Below are 16,883 nucleotides of genomic sequence, written 5' to 3'. Positions count from 1 at the left end.
TTGCTGTCTACTAATTAAATTAAAAGGCTTTTCCTACTATGCACTTGTGCGTGTGAACTTGGAGTTACATTAGATGTGTTCAGAAAGTGGCTCTCACCCATTCCATTCAGGCTCACAAGTATAGCTTGATTGTTACAATCAAGGGTATTTCTTTGAAATGTAATGTTAAGTTATGTTGTTATGTAATGGTCATTTATAGAGCTCATTCAGACCAAACGGTTTCTTGGCACTGAACTAAACAACTGTGAGGGAGTTAACTGAAAAAAGCCTGATAAAAGAGCAATGTTTCAAGAGAGCATCGAAATGCATGGAGGTTGGGTTCCTGGTGAAGTTTGGAGAGAAGATTCCACAAGCATGAGGGACAGATGGAGAAGCTGCTACCACCACTGATGGTTTTACGAAATGTAGGGACAACCAAATGGGTGTATGTAGAGAAGCAGACAGTAAGGCTTGGAGCGCCCTTAGCCAATCAACTCGGAAATGAAAGCAGCAGCAGTCCCATGAACTGCTTTCAAAATAATGCAGAGAGATTTAAACTGAAACCTGTGCCATAGTTAGGAAATACAAGGTTTGAAGTAGAGGGCGGGTTTTAGCAAATCTAGGATCATTCAACCCCTTCGCTGCGGCGGCTATTCCGCCGCAGCGCTAAGGGGGCGGGGCGGCGGCACGGCGGTCCCGTGCTCGTGACAGAACCGCTCCGTCACGGCACGCGGGTGAGCTGTGCTTGTGACGGAACGGTTCCGCCCGCTCAATAGAACGCGCCGCGCAGGCGCGGCAGCGGGGCCGTGACGGAACCGTTCCGTCACCAGCACAGCCCACCCGAGGCTCGTGACGGAACGGTTCCGTCACGAGCATGGGAGGGGTTAATATCTGCCTTGCAACAGCATTTTGTACCATTTGAAATCTGTTAAGGAATATGGCAGGGGGCCACACCTTCTCATACCTGGTCCCCAAAACCCAGAACGACCCCTCACAACACATCAAAGCCTCCTCTTTTCTTGACATTCGCGATAAGCTGAAGACCTCGCTTTTCGAGTAAGCTCCCTTTTCAAGTAAGGGCAGGTCTCGCTCACCTGCTATGGAGCGCCTGGATACCCTCACAGGTGATTAGTACTCTATAAAAACACCAATAACTTGACATACATAGGGAAGCTGGATAGAGCGAGTTGGCATAATATAATCAAGAGAAAGTAATCTCTGCAGCTGTAGCTTTCTTTCCATCTTCCATTCAAAAAGGAAGTCTTTTCCTCAGAGCCCTGAGATCCAAACTCAGGAGTAGACCACCTAAGAGGCCTGGTTAGAAGATCAACGGGGAGCTGTCGATCTTCACACCAACGTTTTTCACTGCAGCAGATGGTGACAGCAAATTACCCATTTGCCCTTGCTACTAGGTGTCAAACCAGAGATTAGATTTGCCATTCCTTACTAAATCCTCTGGTTTTTTTTACATTCAACTGTGTACTGTTACTTCCCATCCAAGCTCAGACAAAGGACATAAGTCATCAAAATACTTCATGGGAAGGATTGTTTTCGTGACGCAGCATGATTAGTTGAATAGTCTGACTGCATGTATATTTTACAGGCCATGGTGGCTAGGGATTTTGCCGGGGGAATCGTAGTTATTGAACAAATGAGGAGAAAACGGGAAGCATTGAGGCTCCCTGCACAGTACTAGAGTATTGCTAATAATGAAACAGGCAATTTTTATTTACAGCTTGAAAACGTTCAGATGATACAATCTCACCACAGACCTCAACAACTATCGACCTATATCCAGCATCCCCACGCTGGCAAAGTTAATGGAAAAATGTGTACAAATTCAACTTTGCAATCACATTGAGAACTTCCACCTCCTAGATAAACACCAATCCGGTTTCCGTCAAGGTCACAGTACTGAATCAGCCCTCACCCACATAATGGATGACATTTTAAAAATGCTGGATTACAACGAGTCGTGCCTATTGATACTTCTTGACCTATCTTCTGCCTTCGACACGGTTAAACACAACAGTCTACTGTCTCTACTTGAACGAAGGATGGGCCTAACCGGTCCAGTGTTACAATGGTTTACCGCCTTCCTAAGCAACAGAACCCAAAGAATCAATTTGAAGCAATCATTCTCTCAACCTTCCATGGTCACACTAGGAGTCCCACAGGGATCAGCATTATCACCTGTACGCTTTAATCTACACATGGAACCCCTTGCTAATGCGCTTAGCTCTGCAATCATTCTATGTCATCTATACGCGGACGACACTCAACTATATTTGAAAATCTCCTCACCAGATGTCTTCATCTCCCTCAACGCCATTCTTCATAAGACCCAAAGTTGGCTCAATGGCAACCACCTCATGCTTAATACCAAAAATACTGAGTTCCTCCTCATCTCCCCTCCCAATCATACACCCAAAGAGACTTATGGCTGAAGCATCTTACTTCCTTTGATTGCGCCCCTCACATAATTGACTCCGCAAAATCCCTGGAAGTTACCCTTGACAAAAATTTAAATATGCAGGAACAAATCTACAATACCACCAAAGGAGCCAACTTTCAGCTGAGTATCTTAGGGAAACTTAAACCCTTCCTCCCACAGACTGATCTAAAAATGGCAGTCCAAGCCCTAGTACTACCAAGACTGGACTATGATAACATCACTCTTTGTGGTCTTCCAAAATATATACTAGCAACGATCAGGGCATCGCTTAACGCTGCGGCCAGGCTGGTCTCCGGAATAAACTGAAGGCTTTGAACTGGCTACCATACGAGTCGAAAACACAACTAAAGATCGCCTGCATGACACATAAAGCCTTACATAGCAACACCCCCAGCTATTTAGCACAAAAGCTAGAGCGATCGGGAGGTTGTCGACATTCGCGAAGCACATGCTCACTACTACTAAAACCTCAATCCTTCCACAAAAAGAGAACTGTGTGCAGAGCCTTCTCAGGTATCACACCAAAGATTTGGAACAACCTTCCCTCAGACTTACGCAGAATCTCTTCTTTTACCGCCTTCAAAAAGGAAGCGAAAATGTTTCAAATTAACATCCTAAACCTTTAACTCTCTGAAGCATACTTACCACCGCTTTTAATCAAACAGCAATGTCTACCTCATTTGTATTATATGCGATTCCCGATTGTATGTATAACATGTGACAATTATGCAGTGTAAAGCGCTCTGATACCAGCGAGGGTCATGTCCGTGCTATATAAAACTTTATAAATAAATAAATAAATGATCACGGTCTAGTTTTAAATTGTGCAAGATTGACAAAAGCACAGATTCAGTGTTATGGGCTGGCTGAAAAAGCTGGCTTGAAAATTTGACTCTAGTAGATGGTTTGTCACAGGGTTATGTCCACAGGTTTGTTGATGATTTTTGTGCTTATGGGACTAAAGGAATCATATGATACATTTTAGGCTTGGGCTTTGTCAGCATTGGAAGCAACGCTGCCGCTTTAAATGAACTTGGAACTAATCCTTGTTCTAAAGTAAAATGTTTAAGAGTGGAGAATAGGTGCAGAGATGGTGGCTGTGAATTGTTTTACAATCTTGTACATACAAGGGACAAATGGGAGCCAGACTTAAGCACGACAAGGGCTGAAAGCAGGTAATCTTTTTGACATTTGGTTTTAAGGATGGCAATTTTGTAGACTAGATTGCAGAGTCAATGAGAGCTGGTGAAAAATGTCCCTTGTCAGTTTCTTGCCCAATTTGAAAGATCGTATCCACAAACTACATATTCAGCTGACCACATAAAAAGATTGAATGGGCTTCATTCCTGGGGAAATATTGACCATATCTGTAAGCTCCTTCACTATGGCAAATACCTTCTCTATATTTGAAGAACAATTATTTGTATTAGCATAATAAGCTTTCGTGCCATTAAATACTATATTTTTGTAGATAGCCATCCCTTTGTTAAACTCTATTTTAGTGAGTCGTCATCGTTTTCCAGCCAGTTTAGTAACCCATGTAGAGATCATGGGCGCGCGACTATGTGCTATCTCAGTAACCAAATGGAAAAGGTTTGCCATTAAACAACTAGTGTCCTTAGAGGTGTAGCCAGAGCCGTAAAGTTGCCTTTGCCCCACTCCCAACACGAGGCCATAAGTCTATTAGGGGGTGCTTTGTGTTCCAGTAAGAATATAAAAATGTGATGATGCAATGCTACGACCAAGGGCAGGGATGAAATGTCAGACTACATAAGGGCAAATTATGAGACTATACGTGGTACAAGACATGATAGTTGACTTATGTTAGTTGGTGAATCATTTGCAGTAAATTAAATGAGATCATTAATCAGAAAAGTCCCTGTCCTTGGCTGTCTCATAGAGATTCTCCTCTCAGTAATTAGAATCTCCAATAATCAACAGATGGGAACAATCGGAAATTAGCAAACAAAATAATTCATAACATTCTAACAGGAACGGTGGGCATTGTATGAGGATGTGAATAAACAAGTATATGAATAAAAGGACCCAAAGTACCCGAAGTAAAGCACCCATGTCAATACTAATAAAATTGCCTCCATGTCCTTAATCGGGCACACGGTTGTACCGTCAAAGAGAAGCCATTTCATACAATGATGACCTCCTCTCATATAATGTACAGGGTTGTAGGTTTCATATATAAACAACTTGCACGTATAGATGAGATGTGCGGGTATCTCTCATACAACCAACATCGAAACCTATACTTCCATTACATATTTCTGGCTCATCAAAGAGATGTTGCCACTCTTTCTAACTAGCAACAAGAACAGGACATTAAAGAGGTATTTCTTCCTCTGTGCAAGCCACAAAGCAATATATCAGTTGTATAGCACTGCAAATGTGGTCGGAAATCATCGACAGTTGCCGACTATGTGCTTTGGTGGTAACTGATTGACGATGGGACTAAAAAAAACAATTCCCATTCAGGGAATGAGAACACTGTGATGAAGGTCTGCTGTCCTTCCTAGGCCTTCATAATGTCACAGCCATTCAAAGGTAGATTACAAATGTTTTCTGCTTCATTTATTTTCAAGATGAAAATACATTTTGCAAAGCAACTGATTAGTACATCAGTCGCATTGCAAAATGGTGGGTAGATCGCAAAAAGTTCTTGTAGTTTTTGCACCCAGTGTTTGCGTCATTCCCGATTGTACAAGAGGCCCAACAATTCAAACTTTTTTTCTCTCATGTCTGTAAATCAGACTCCTGTTTTTAACTCCATACACTTAACTAAATAGTTCACAATGTACACAGCAGATCTTAAGAAATTGACATTGCAATATATCATGTGTAATGTCTAAAGTGTCTGCTTTTCAACAACTTGTTGGCATGTGTTATCCCATACATGTAGCTATCCTTAAGTTGCTCAATGATTGTTTGGAACATTATACCTGACAGTGTGCGAGTTAGCCCAACCAGGTAGATGAATATGGATCTCAATTAAATGGTTCTGAAAGTATGCGGACTATTTTATGCCACTTACACACTGCTGAAAATGTCATCCTTCTGAAGCTAAGTAAGGTACTAATGTGCCCCCATTAACCAAAAAATGTGAAAGTGGGATGCTGGGTCAGCCTCCAACCCCATTAACAACAACATTAAAAAAGCAGCAGAGAAGGATGTAGCCATGGGTGTCACTTATCATTTAAGAAAAGAAGGTGGAAGGAAATAGGAGGGTGGTCACTTGAGTCAAACATGGCTTCATATCTGCACTGCGCCTGGCTCCATTTTAGCATGGCCTACCCCACTAAAACACGGGGTTGAAGAGAAAACAAAAAGAGTATGTGGAATGGAGGGGATTGTTAAAGAGTAACGAGTGTTTATGTGAGTTATTGAAGTGAAAAGTCCAAAAACAACATCTGCTAATTCTACATCTCCTATTAATTGGCACATTACATTTTTGGCTAGCTACCGTAAAGTTAGCCCATGTTCTTCCATATTCCACCCGATATTTTTTTAAGTGAACCATTGTAAGACATTACTGTTTTAGTTAATCAATTTCGGACTGTAACACATTGGGTTATTAATTGAGAGGTTAAGTACTACCTTGCATAATAATTACAGTACCTGTCAGGGTGAGCCCTCAAAGTCACTAAATTAACCTGAGCTCAACCCCCTTGTAGCTATGGCATAGAGCAGACAGGTTTAATTTAGCAGCAATATGCATAGTTTATACATTTTTTAATGTAGAAATAGTGTCAAGGAGCACAAAGTGCCAATGATAGCCAATGGTTGTGGTAGAACAGAACCTAGGCCTGATTTGACACTGACCGCGATGGAACCTGGGTCGATACAATACCAGGTTCATTCTGGTAAAAGATTTTACCTTCTGACTTTAGTCCTTTTAAATCTGAATTCACCACAGGAATACACTTCTAAAGCCCCCGGCACCAGTTTATATTAATTTTATACTGATCAACTGGGGAGTTGCAGGAAAAGACCCCTTGTAGCTTGTTGTAACCCTATAGAAGGAACAGGAGGCCAGCCTTGTCACCCTTGGTGTACACTTCTTTCTCTTGGGTACAAGAGAGAAAGCAAGTCCAGTGCTTCCGGGCTCTTCTTAGATTACAGACAGCAGATTCATTCCTCTTCTGATCTTCCTCAGGTCCATGGGTGTTCTGAAGAGAGTGCCTGGAGATGCCACATTTGTAACTAAATAATATGATAAAGTGATGGATGGATTGCTTGAATTGATCTTAGCCAATGGTAATTACTTGGGAGCGTCTCCCAGTCTATTGTTATTTTCCACACCTATTAACTCAGTTTGGACCCAGGCATATGCAAATCAATATTGACCCTCTTCCAATGGGAACACCCCAACCCGAAATGCTAGGCCTGAAGCAGAACAAATGCAGCCCAGGTCCGCGTTTGTCATTGTTAGGGCTCATCTGCCAGGAATAGCTTGGTTCCAATGACACAGTGTGCATGAGACCCACGTATGGGCTCACATGTCCCACTTAGGGTGACACACTAAAAAATACAAAAAAGTTACAGGATTAATATTTCTCAGTAATTCATATTTTACTGAAATATACTTGTAATGCATTATTACACTTAGAAAACTCAACACTGATTACAAAAACGAAACAATCCATAGTGTGGCAATCTCTAACAGCATAAATCATTGCAAAAATTAAATTAATTGACATAATGGGAGATGAAGAATTCCGAGCAGTAGGTTAAGTCTATGAATTTCCCATGCCTAGCTCAGAATAAGCCACATGTCTTTTAAAGTAAAAAATTGTTCCTTGCAAAAAATATCTTATGTTACTTTGAAAATGGTTCAGTTGGGCAATGGATTAACATTTGTGCAGACTATATGTGCATTTCTTGTATTAACTGTTTTATTTTATTTGGTGTCTATGTAAAACACTAAAAGCTCTTGATACCTTTAAACAGACGGTCCAAAGGTGGTATTGGCCTATATATTTCTTGGCTGATCAGCACAAGGGAGCTCCAGCATTGAAATAGGTTGACGAAGAGCTGTATACCATTCTCTCTAAATCTTCCAGCAGTCCATCTGGTAGAGGGTAGTAAGATTTGAAAGCCTTTGTGGAAATATTCATAGGGTGTAGTGCCGTAGCCAAAGCATTGGCTGATACTGTGAAGTAGTTTTATGTACCCAATCAATGTTGATGCATTTAGAGCTGGTGCAATGTATTGATTATATGTATTTCAGCACCGTGACCTAAATCATATACAAGAAGAACAAGTAGATTTGTTCCTATTGATAAATCCCATTCATGTGTTTTAGTGAAATGTGATCCGCCTGTCATATCTGGCCACCAATCTTCAAATAAACTGATCTTTACATGGAATCCAAGTAAAACATTACATGAATTACGTTACAAGGAAATATCATCCTTCTCCTGGAATTATGTAAGTAGATATACTGATATACAACTTTGTTTTACAGCAATGTATTTACCCAAAGCAATTGTACAATTATACAAAAGTAAGATGAATAGAAATGTAAATAATCATAATTACCATTTTCAGCTAAATAGGGATTTGAACCTGGGGGTCTCTTTTCAGTGTTCACCCTGATGACATTCAAGTGCTTATCTGGCTCACCAGTACCCAGACTTACTCTCCACTGACCTTTCATTGCTGACTGGATGGCTCCCAATAAGTTGAAACTCAAATCTAATAAAACTGAGTTGGTGTATTTAGTATCTCCTCTCCATCAGGATGACTGGTTGGTGGCTGGCATGTCTTGGCACTCTCCATCTGTATGATTGCTTGGTGGATGGCATGTCTTGGCCTAGTGGTGTGGATGAAATGGAGTTGAGCAACAAAAGAGGAACTTGTATAGAAGCATTGACGAATTGACTGAAAAATCGCCAGCTCAGTTCTTTCTACTCGCAGTCTATGAGTATTGTTGAGTACACTCAAACACAGCAAGAGTGATAAGTATTTCCCTTTTGAGTGTGCTCTGTCATTGATGCTAGTGCTTGTATTAATGAGCATTCGAGCTCACCTCATTGTGCTGCATCACATATTATTCCAAAAGTATGCAGACAATACCCATTGCCACCTCAAATCAGGCTGCATAATTCTAGGAATCACTTAACAGACATATTCTCTAGACCGCTACAGTAACTGTTTCACTTGAAGACTGTTATTTTGCTAGGAGAATGTATAGGGATGTGGCATCATGGTGCCTCTTAAACTTCGACATGTGTCATTGAATATCACCAACCTAAACTGCACATTGGTATATGATATGGCATGCATTTTTTAATGACAGTCTCCTGCTCCCAAACACAGAGATTTATGTTACTCCAGTTGCACATGATACGTCAATGACAAGACACTCTGAGAAATGTAGTGTGTCATTATCTTAACTTTATATATAACATTTCTCATGTAATTATTGGGAACAGAATTTATACTGTATTTCGTTGCTTGATGCCCTGGCCTTGATTTAGAATTTAGAATGTGGTGATGACTAAACAAATTGACTATTACTTTTATTGCTAGTGTTTCTTCTACCTTCATGCAATTGCAACTAGAGTTTTCGTTGTATGGTGGAAAAACAATACATTATTTTTTATAACACAGATTTTTGGGGTAAAGTTCAATATTGGTTAGAAAGTAGAATTTCAACATAGGGGTTGATTACGATGCAGTCCGGAAAGGCTCCAAACGGGATTGGGATTTGGCAAATCCGATTTGGAACCTATGTTTCTGACCGCATTCGACAACTTTCCGGATGGCCGATTACAATCGAAGGAATCCATTCGGACTGTCCGAATCGGTTCCGAACAGCATTCGACAGCCCGGGTCATTCAGAGCCGAATCATACAGCTCTAAGGACACGGTTTACAAACGAATGAATAGGATGACTGATTCAGAGAGCCGATCCAATTCGGTCTGACCAAGACAAAAAGGCTGTTGGATTCTGACTTTGGGGGCCTGTAGCAGGCCCCAATTCACCCAAAGGCCTCCAGTTGGGGCCTGTGAGGGTACACATGGGACTCCACCTTTACCACCATGCAGAGTGTGGCAGGCACCATGGGGTGCCCATCACTGGGTGCATGGTTTTCCCCAACAACCCCTTTTTGCAATGGGAGCCTGTGTTTTTATTAGGAACACAGGCTCACAGTGAAGTCAATGGGAGCCAAACCGAACAATGTACCAAAGCATTGTAATCGGTCGGTTGGACTCACAGAACCCGATTCATTCAGAAATTATTCCGAAACTGATTCGGTCGAAAGAGTTTCCAAACAAGATCGTAATGGGTCCCGTAGTCTTTAAAGATAATCAGTATTGAAATCTGTTGTTTTTGTCCATACTTACTTGTACATTTATTCTAATAAAATGATGGGCACATTGTTCTGTCTCTAAAAAGGCTTGGAGAATCCAAGGCCTATTGACTTGCGCCTTAAAACACAATGAGAAGTACATTTTGAGTTCTCCTCTTCATTTCAATATGAAGCTGGTGGTGATATATAGGCGTAGTTATAGTTAGGCCAGTGTTTCCATAGGAAATACCTTTTTTGGTTTGCTAATCACCTTGCCACCTTAGACCTTGTGAGGGGGTCCCAAAATTAATTTGAAAAAATGTGAAAGCTGCCATTCTGCAGGACCCCTGCAGGATCGCGGTTTTAATAAAAAAGCGCTGTCTGCCATATACGTCCACATCCATTAGATTGAGGGCAGATTGTGCAGAACTCCGACAAGATGCTAGCCTTCCCACATTAGCATTGGAGGACCAGTAGGAGCTGGACAAAGATGTCCCCGCCGAGGAAATAAGCGGCACGATTAGAGCCCTGCAATCGGGCAAGGCTGCCAGACCTAATGGTGCCTTAGAGCACATGAGTCTTTTTGATTAATTTGATTAATTTGTTGAGACATTCGTGTCTGTTGTTGTGCTCCATGTAGGCTGTGGTTATCCATAGCCTTCACAGTTTAATAGACCTAATGGTCTGCCAGCTGAACTATACAAGGGAGTCGCAACGTTGGTGGCTCCACATATGCTTGGTATGTTTCGGGAGTCATTTGAACGGTGCAGTTTACGAGTAGACCAGCAGCTAGCCACGGTGGTGGTCATCCCAAAGCAGGGCAAAGCCCTGGCAGAATGTACTTCCTATAAGCCAATCTCACTGCTAAACACTTAGGCAAAGGTGCTGGCCAAGGTTTTAGGGACCAGCCTCAAGAGAGTGATAACTTGCATAATTCACCCCAACCAATTGGGCTTTATGCCCCATATAATCACCAGACTTAACTTGAGACGCCAGTACTGGGTATTACACATTACTAGGTGTAAGCTGGAAGAGTATGCAGTGCTCCGGTCATTAGACGCCCATATGGCATTTTATAGTATCGAATGGCCATACCTGTTTGCTGTATTGGAGCATTTTGGTTTTGGTCCTTGGTTTTGTGCTTGGGTTATGAACCCTCTGGCCACGGTGAGGGTGAACGGAGTGATGTCTAGGCAGGTGGTGCTCTACAAGGGTACAAACAAGGGGGCTCCCTCTCCCCCATGTTTGCAGTGTCCGAGGGAGCCCACCCCTTGGTTCCCTGCCCAACTTGGCCCCTGCAGGTAAGAGTGGTGAGGCAGGTTGGGAGGGATTTCGAAAGACGACCAGGAGAGAAAATTAATTATTTATTTAATTTTCCCTTGTGGTCGTCTCTCGAAATCCCCCCCCCCCCCCAGCCAGCCCCACTGCTTTTACTTGCAGCGACTCCGGCAGTTTCCGCCAGGGAGAGTGCGGACATGCCCTGCCCAAAAACTCGAGGTCTGGGAATTCCACTTTAATCCCGTTCAGCAGTAGCAGTAGAAAAATGCTGCTCCTGTTGGGGCGAGAGCACAGGAAAGGTTCCAGCTCCTGCCCTGCAGCACCCATCTTCCTGGGGAGCTGGCAGGGCTGAGGGGGCACCCTTGTTCTCCCCAAGGCTCCCAATCTAGTGTTTTGTTGTTGCCCCAGTTGGGCACTGGGGCTTCCACATGAGACCACACAGAGTCATAATGAACACCTAGAGCACTAAGTGATGTTATAGTTAGGTTAGACGCTAAGACCTTAACCTATTGACCAAGAAAACCTAGACATTCACTGAAATTCCCAATGCTTTAAGTGACGTTATTGTATGGTGTTGGAATGAGACACAAGCTAACCTTAAAAAACAAAAAACACTGAGATGCAGCAGTCACAGTTTAGTGAATTAACTCTAACTTGCACACCATCATGCACTGCTTATGATCTCGGTGAATATATATCTATATACATATATAGACATGGTTAGGATTGTTTATAACACCTTAACGTATGTTTTTAAAAAATCATCTTAAATTCACTTACAAAACACAGACTGATCATACACATAAGTAAGATGTTCATGCTGCATTACAACAATTCCTGATACATCAATAAAGTAGACTAGAGCACTGTAATAATTCCCAGTTCAGGTGTCATTTTTTTAAATATGTTTTTATTGATTTTATCCCTCACAACAACAAACAGATCCTACATCTTTACCAATTCTGCATAGTCCTCATGGTCACAGTCCCATTGGTCTGAATTTGCTCAATACAGTTTCTAATATAACTTGACTCTATTCTGAGGGTCATTCCCACGGTTTTAATCCGAATACATCCTGCAGTATACTAGCAAATATCTGTAGTAGATTATTAATAATGGATATGCAGTCCATGACCATTAATCAATATAACCTAATAATAAAACAGCCACCCCCCTCCCACCCCACCCACTGCCACCGGTGTGTCCCTACTCTCAGCTGTTGTTGCAATTTTAGAACAAGAACTTAATTCAGTAGTATTAAACCTGTCACCATTAATACGGTGTTTATCAATCTCAATTTTCATTATTGTAAGTACCACATATCATGTCTGCACCCGGGGGTATGCTTCGGGGTGAGCCCATTGATGCACTCAGGACCGAGTTGGTATCTGTATCCCTCTCTGACGCCTGCAGTGACTGAACCAAAGGCTCCCACGCCCTTGCAGACTCCAGCACCTTATCGTTATCCATCCGTTTTGCATCCGTTTTGCCTGCTGGTGTCTGACTATACTTTCACTTGTTGCCCATTTAATCAGTTCTGCCTTCCATCTCCTAATGCTAGGCTCTCCTCCCGATTTCCAGTGCGCTGTAATATCCCTCTTTGCCAACAATAATCCCAGGTCCACCCACTTCAGGTGTCAACTCCCTCAAATAACAAAAGTAGTTTCTTATATATTATAATGACACTAATAGATCCCCAGATACCTGTGGATCCCTAGGTTCTTAAATACCTTTAATTTTGCAGATATCAGGCAGGACTTTGATTCAATGTGCATTAAAGCTGGTCAGTGTCAGACTATCTGGAAAAAGTATGCATTTGGAGATTTGCAGCTTGGTATCCTGGAGATCTGGGAGTAAAATAGCTCTTGAAAGAATGTGTATAGCATTCAGGTTCTTATTCTAAGTTACAATATATTGGTGATTGGATTCCAGTACTGTCAGACATGTGGTCTGCGTTGTTTTCCAAGTAACCTGAACAAGCAAAGATGATCAAAGATGACCGAGACATGTGTCATCTATTATAAATGAGCATGAGCATGAACAGACAATCGTATGTGATTTTACTCTAACTGCAAAATTCGCACAGAGCAAGGTGGAACATGCATGCGTGGACCCCGGGGTGGAGTAGGGGAGAGTACTAAACGGCGGAGGAGCAGGGGAAGGTTATTTCTGGCATTATATGCTCCCTGTCAGACAAAAAACGTGGAATAAGGCTTGACTGCTGCAGCAGGCAGCCACAGCTTCATGCAGTTTTACTGTGCAGAATTGTCCACAGTGTAAACTCGGGTCTAGTTCTCATCCACCCAGAACAAACTGGGGTGGAAAAACTCACCCACTTGAAATTAGGCAGAACAGAATTCCATAAATTAATTCACTCCGCCTAATTTTTAATGAGAACCTTAATGCCAGTTTTGGGAATCGGATGCCCACATTAAGGACTAGTGGCAGCCTGCACTGCTCTGCAGCTTCTTTGTTGTATTTTCTATTTGCAGAAGTGGAAGGCACAGTAAGGAGTGGGTAGCCAGTGCACAGTTATTGTTGTTATATGACCAGTCAGAGGGCTTCATTGTCATGCAGCTGGATGTGAATGTCCATGATGCCGAAGACAGGGAAAGTCAGATTGTGTCAATATGAGGTTTGTCAGGACATACCAAAGCACAAATGTGAATGGGTGAGGAAGAGAAAGTAAAGTGAAAAGGGAACAGCCGTAATGAGCACTTGCTAGTTGGCTGCTGAACATTGCTTTGGCAGCTAAGAAGATACACACATCTAGTTGTCAACAAAATACATATTTCTCGTCAGGACCGAAGAGAGCCATTAGTGTGAGTAATTCTGCTCACAATCTAGTTACTCACAACATCACAAACAAACTTTCTTCACGGCTGTGTCCATTAGCATGATTAACCAGATTCAAAATGAACTTATTCACTGCAGTGGGAAACAAATGTTGTCTCCCACTACAGTAATGTCATAAATGAAAGCATTGGCTTCTCCAGTGCCAGTAACATATTCCCCTGTTAGAGCAGGTCTGGAGAACGTACAAATGTAGGTGCACTGGAACTTACATGTCTTAGCTCATCCTAGAGTGAGATGCTGGTCCACGGCCCAGGCAACGCGTAACCTGCTTCTATAGTTTGTCAACTCCCTCTCAAAAAGCCTATGGTAACAGTGTGTTATACCATACACACCACCCAGCTCTCCTTCCAGTCGTGGCACGTGGATTGCAGCAGTCAGACTCATATGTGTGTCCAACCACTCACATGCTGTTCTTTCTAAAAGCCACTTGTGACACTCTGCGCGTTATTTCATACCTCAAAGGATGTTAAACACCACATTAGCTGCTCCCTACCTCTAAATCAGCTTCCAACGGTTTCTCGGATTCGCCTTATTTGCTCGTGACTGTAAAACTTTACTATCACAAAATTGCTCCTATTCAAGCTTTCTATTAAGAAATAGGAAGTGACACATTTGGTTCCTCTCAAGACATCATGGTCACATGCACAGTCTGCACTGTTGTCACTTCCCAACCTATCATGGCAGCAAGCCTTTCTGTACATCTCTTCCCTTTTCACCTCCTTCCTGTTTCACACTATAAAAGGAGCTGGGACTCTCAGTACCATGTTTCAGAATTGCTCCAGAAACGGTGGTGGTGATTTTCCCTCCTGGTTACTTACTTGATCCTGGTTACCTATGTTATCCTGCTCCGTCTCCCGGATTTCTGCTCTGTCTACTGAAAACCTGCTCATGTCTTGGAATCCTTGCTCCATCTCCTGGAAGTCTACTCCTGCTACATACACTCCTCATCTAGTCTGCTCCAAGTGTTGTAAGTGCCATTCACAGCAGTGCTCTACTTTGGATACTCTGTCTGCCTTTTGTATTTATTCTGCTTCAGGGCTTTTTCCTCCAATCAGTGACTCTTCAATGGCACTCTGATTGTTTACAAGTGATATTCCTAAGTATTGAGCATCACAGCGGCTGAAGGAAGGATCACCTTCGTTTTCAGGGCATGATGAGAGAAGAATGTGCGACCACTGTGTCCAGCAATTGACAGAATGGTATTTCGGCACAACACCATTAAGTCAATGATTACATAGTTGAACAATATTACAAAAATGACTCCCCTGCCTAATTTTCCTTTGAGTGGCAGAACATAGACAACCATGACTGGCACCTGAGACTACGGAAGAAATAGGTCTGATGGTGACAACTTCAGCAAAGGCAATCTACTCATGCATGCTAATTCAATGTCACACCTATATTTGGGGCTGCGTGGGAGCGAGACTTTATACCCCCCTCTCCCACCAGAACCGACCAGATAGAAGGAGACGTACATTGGGACAACCACCTATACCACGAATGACTCCAAAAGATTATTTTGACTCTTAAGACTCAGGGGCATATTATCAAGGGGGGCGATAGGCACTTTTTGCCGGTTTAGCGGCGAAAATTCTATTGCCCTATTATCAAGCTGTCGCTGACAGCAGTTAGTGACAGCTTGAAGGCGATAGCGATAGCGAGCGGTTTGGGGCCCACTTTGCATGTCAGCGATATATATCGCTAATGGCATGCAAAGTGTGCGTACCCAACCCGTTAGCAACTGAAAGCAGTTGATAACGTCGCTATCGCCTATTCACAAGGCTAGCGTAGCGATGGAAATATTCCTGCTATCGCCAAAAACTAACGCCTGCTCTGACCAGTTCTTAGCCATGTTATCCAATGGGAGGTGGATAAATGGCTAAGAGCATTTCGTCGCTAATGCGAGAATATCGCTATATTCTCAGCGATATTCTCGCATTACGCTGCAATCGCTGGATATTTTAGCGCAATGGAGAAAAAAGTTGCTAATAGCATGTTTTCTCCTCTAAAATATCCAGCGATAGGCAGCGATAAAAAAAAAAGTCGCTAAGCGCATCTAGCGATAAATATCGCTAGTTGTTGGTAATATGCCCCTCAATTCCTTGCATCACAAAAAACGTATAAAGGAAACTCATTTGATATAAACTTATAAAAGGCCCCAGTTAAGCCATCCGCATAGGCAAATCGCACGGTGGCTGTACAGGGATCAGTAAGATAATTGTCTCCAATGGTTGTAAACCTAGAAGAAAATATACGAACGTCAGTGAACTCAAATATTGGTGTTCACCCTCAAGCAAGCAATTTGAGTTTTCTTGAATGAATGATAACAAGGAACATTGATCAGGCCATCTGAGTAATTACAGAATGTAGTCATGCATACGAATGAAAAACAAAGGTTCAATATAGATGTGCTACTGACAGATTGAAAACTTTAGTATTGTGAGAATCTAGAAAGTTTATATTAGAGGAAAGCACTCCCTTTAAAAAATAAATAAATTGAGTTTTAAATTGAGTTGTAGATGTTGCCTGAACGGTTAGCTCATAAAAATCAGTTTGGCGAGCTCTAGAATTGCAAATTGCAATGAAATATCGAAGCATACCTTGTTGCCTAGTTAAACACCATGACATCCTAATCTATGCCGCTCAGCTGATAACCTGCCTACGGATCTCTAACCACACTTCTCCTGCTATGATATCTCCTAATTGGCTCCAAAATAGAGAATTCATTTTGTTTAAAATCATATGCCTTGTGCATAAGGCTCTACATGGTGAAGCTCCGTCTTATCTCACCAAACTGCATCTGCCACATAGACTGATCAGATGGCAAAGGTCGGCCACTCAAACACAGCTTGCTCTACAACTTGTGAACTACTCTGCTTTGGTGACAGATGATTCCACGCTCAAAGTTCTTCCTTGGAACGTGATTCTTTCTTGAACATATTTTCTTAAAATCCAGGGAAATTCTTACAATCTTCTCTCTTCCTATATGCTCTTTGCCTGCTTTTGTG

The 16,883-nt window shown here is 42.2% G+C and overlaps 1 protein-coding gene across 3 annotated transcripts in view; it reads left to right on the top strand.

Moving 5' to 3' along the window:
• Positions 1-16,883, top strand: part of LOC144819406 (interleukin-31 receptor subunit alpha-like) — a 720,774-nt gene that overhangs the window by 250,914 nt on the left and 452,977 nt on the right. For all 3 annotated transcript variants that reach the window (XM_078677309.1, XM_078677308.1, XM_078677307.1), the window contains exon 6: positions 7,749-7,873. In XM_078677309.1, coding sequence (XP_078533435.1) covers positions 7,749-7,873 — 125 coding nt within the window. The remainder of the gene's footprint in view (positions 1-7,748; positions 7,874-16,883) is intronic.

Source organism: Lissotriton helveticus, chromosome 2_1, assembly GCF_964261635.1.
Source record: "Lissotriton helveticus chromosome 2_1, aLisHel1.1, whole genome shotgun sequence".
Taxonomy (NCBI): domain Eukaryota; kingdom Metazoa; phylum Chordata; class Amphibia; order Caudata; family Salamandridae; genus Lissotriton; species Lissotriton helveticus.
Note: the sequence above shows the minus strand (reverse complement) of the source record. Positions and strands in the feature narration are given on the sequence as shown.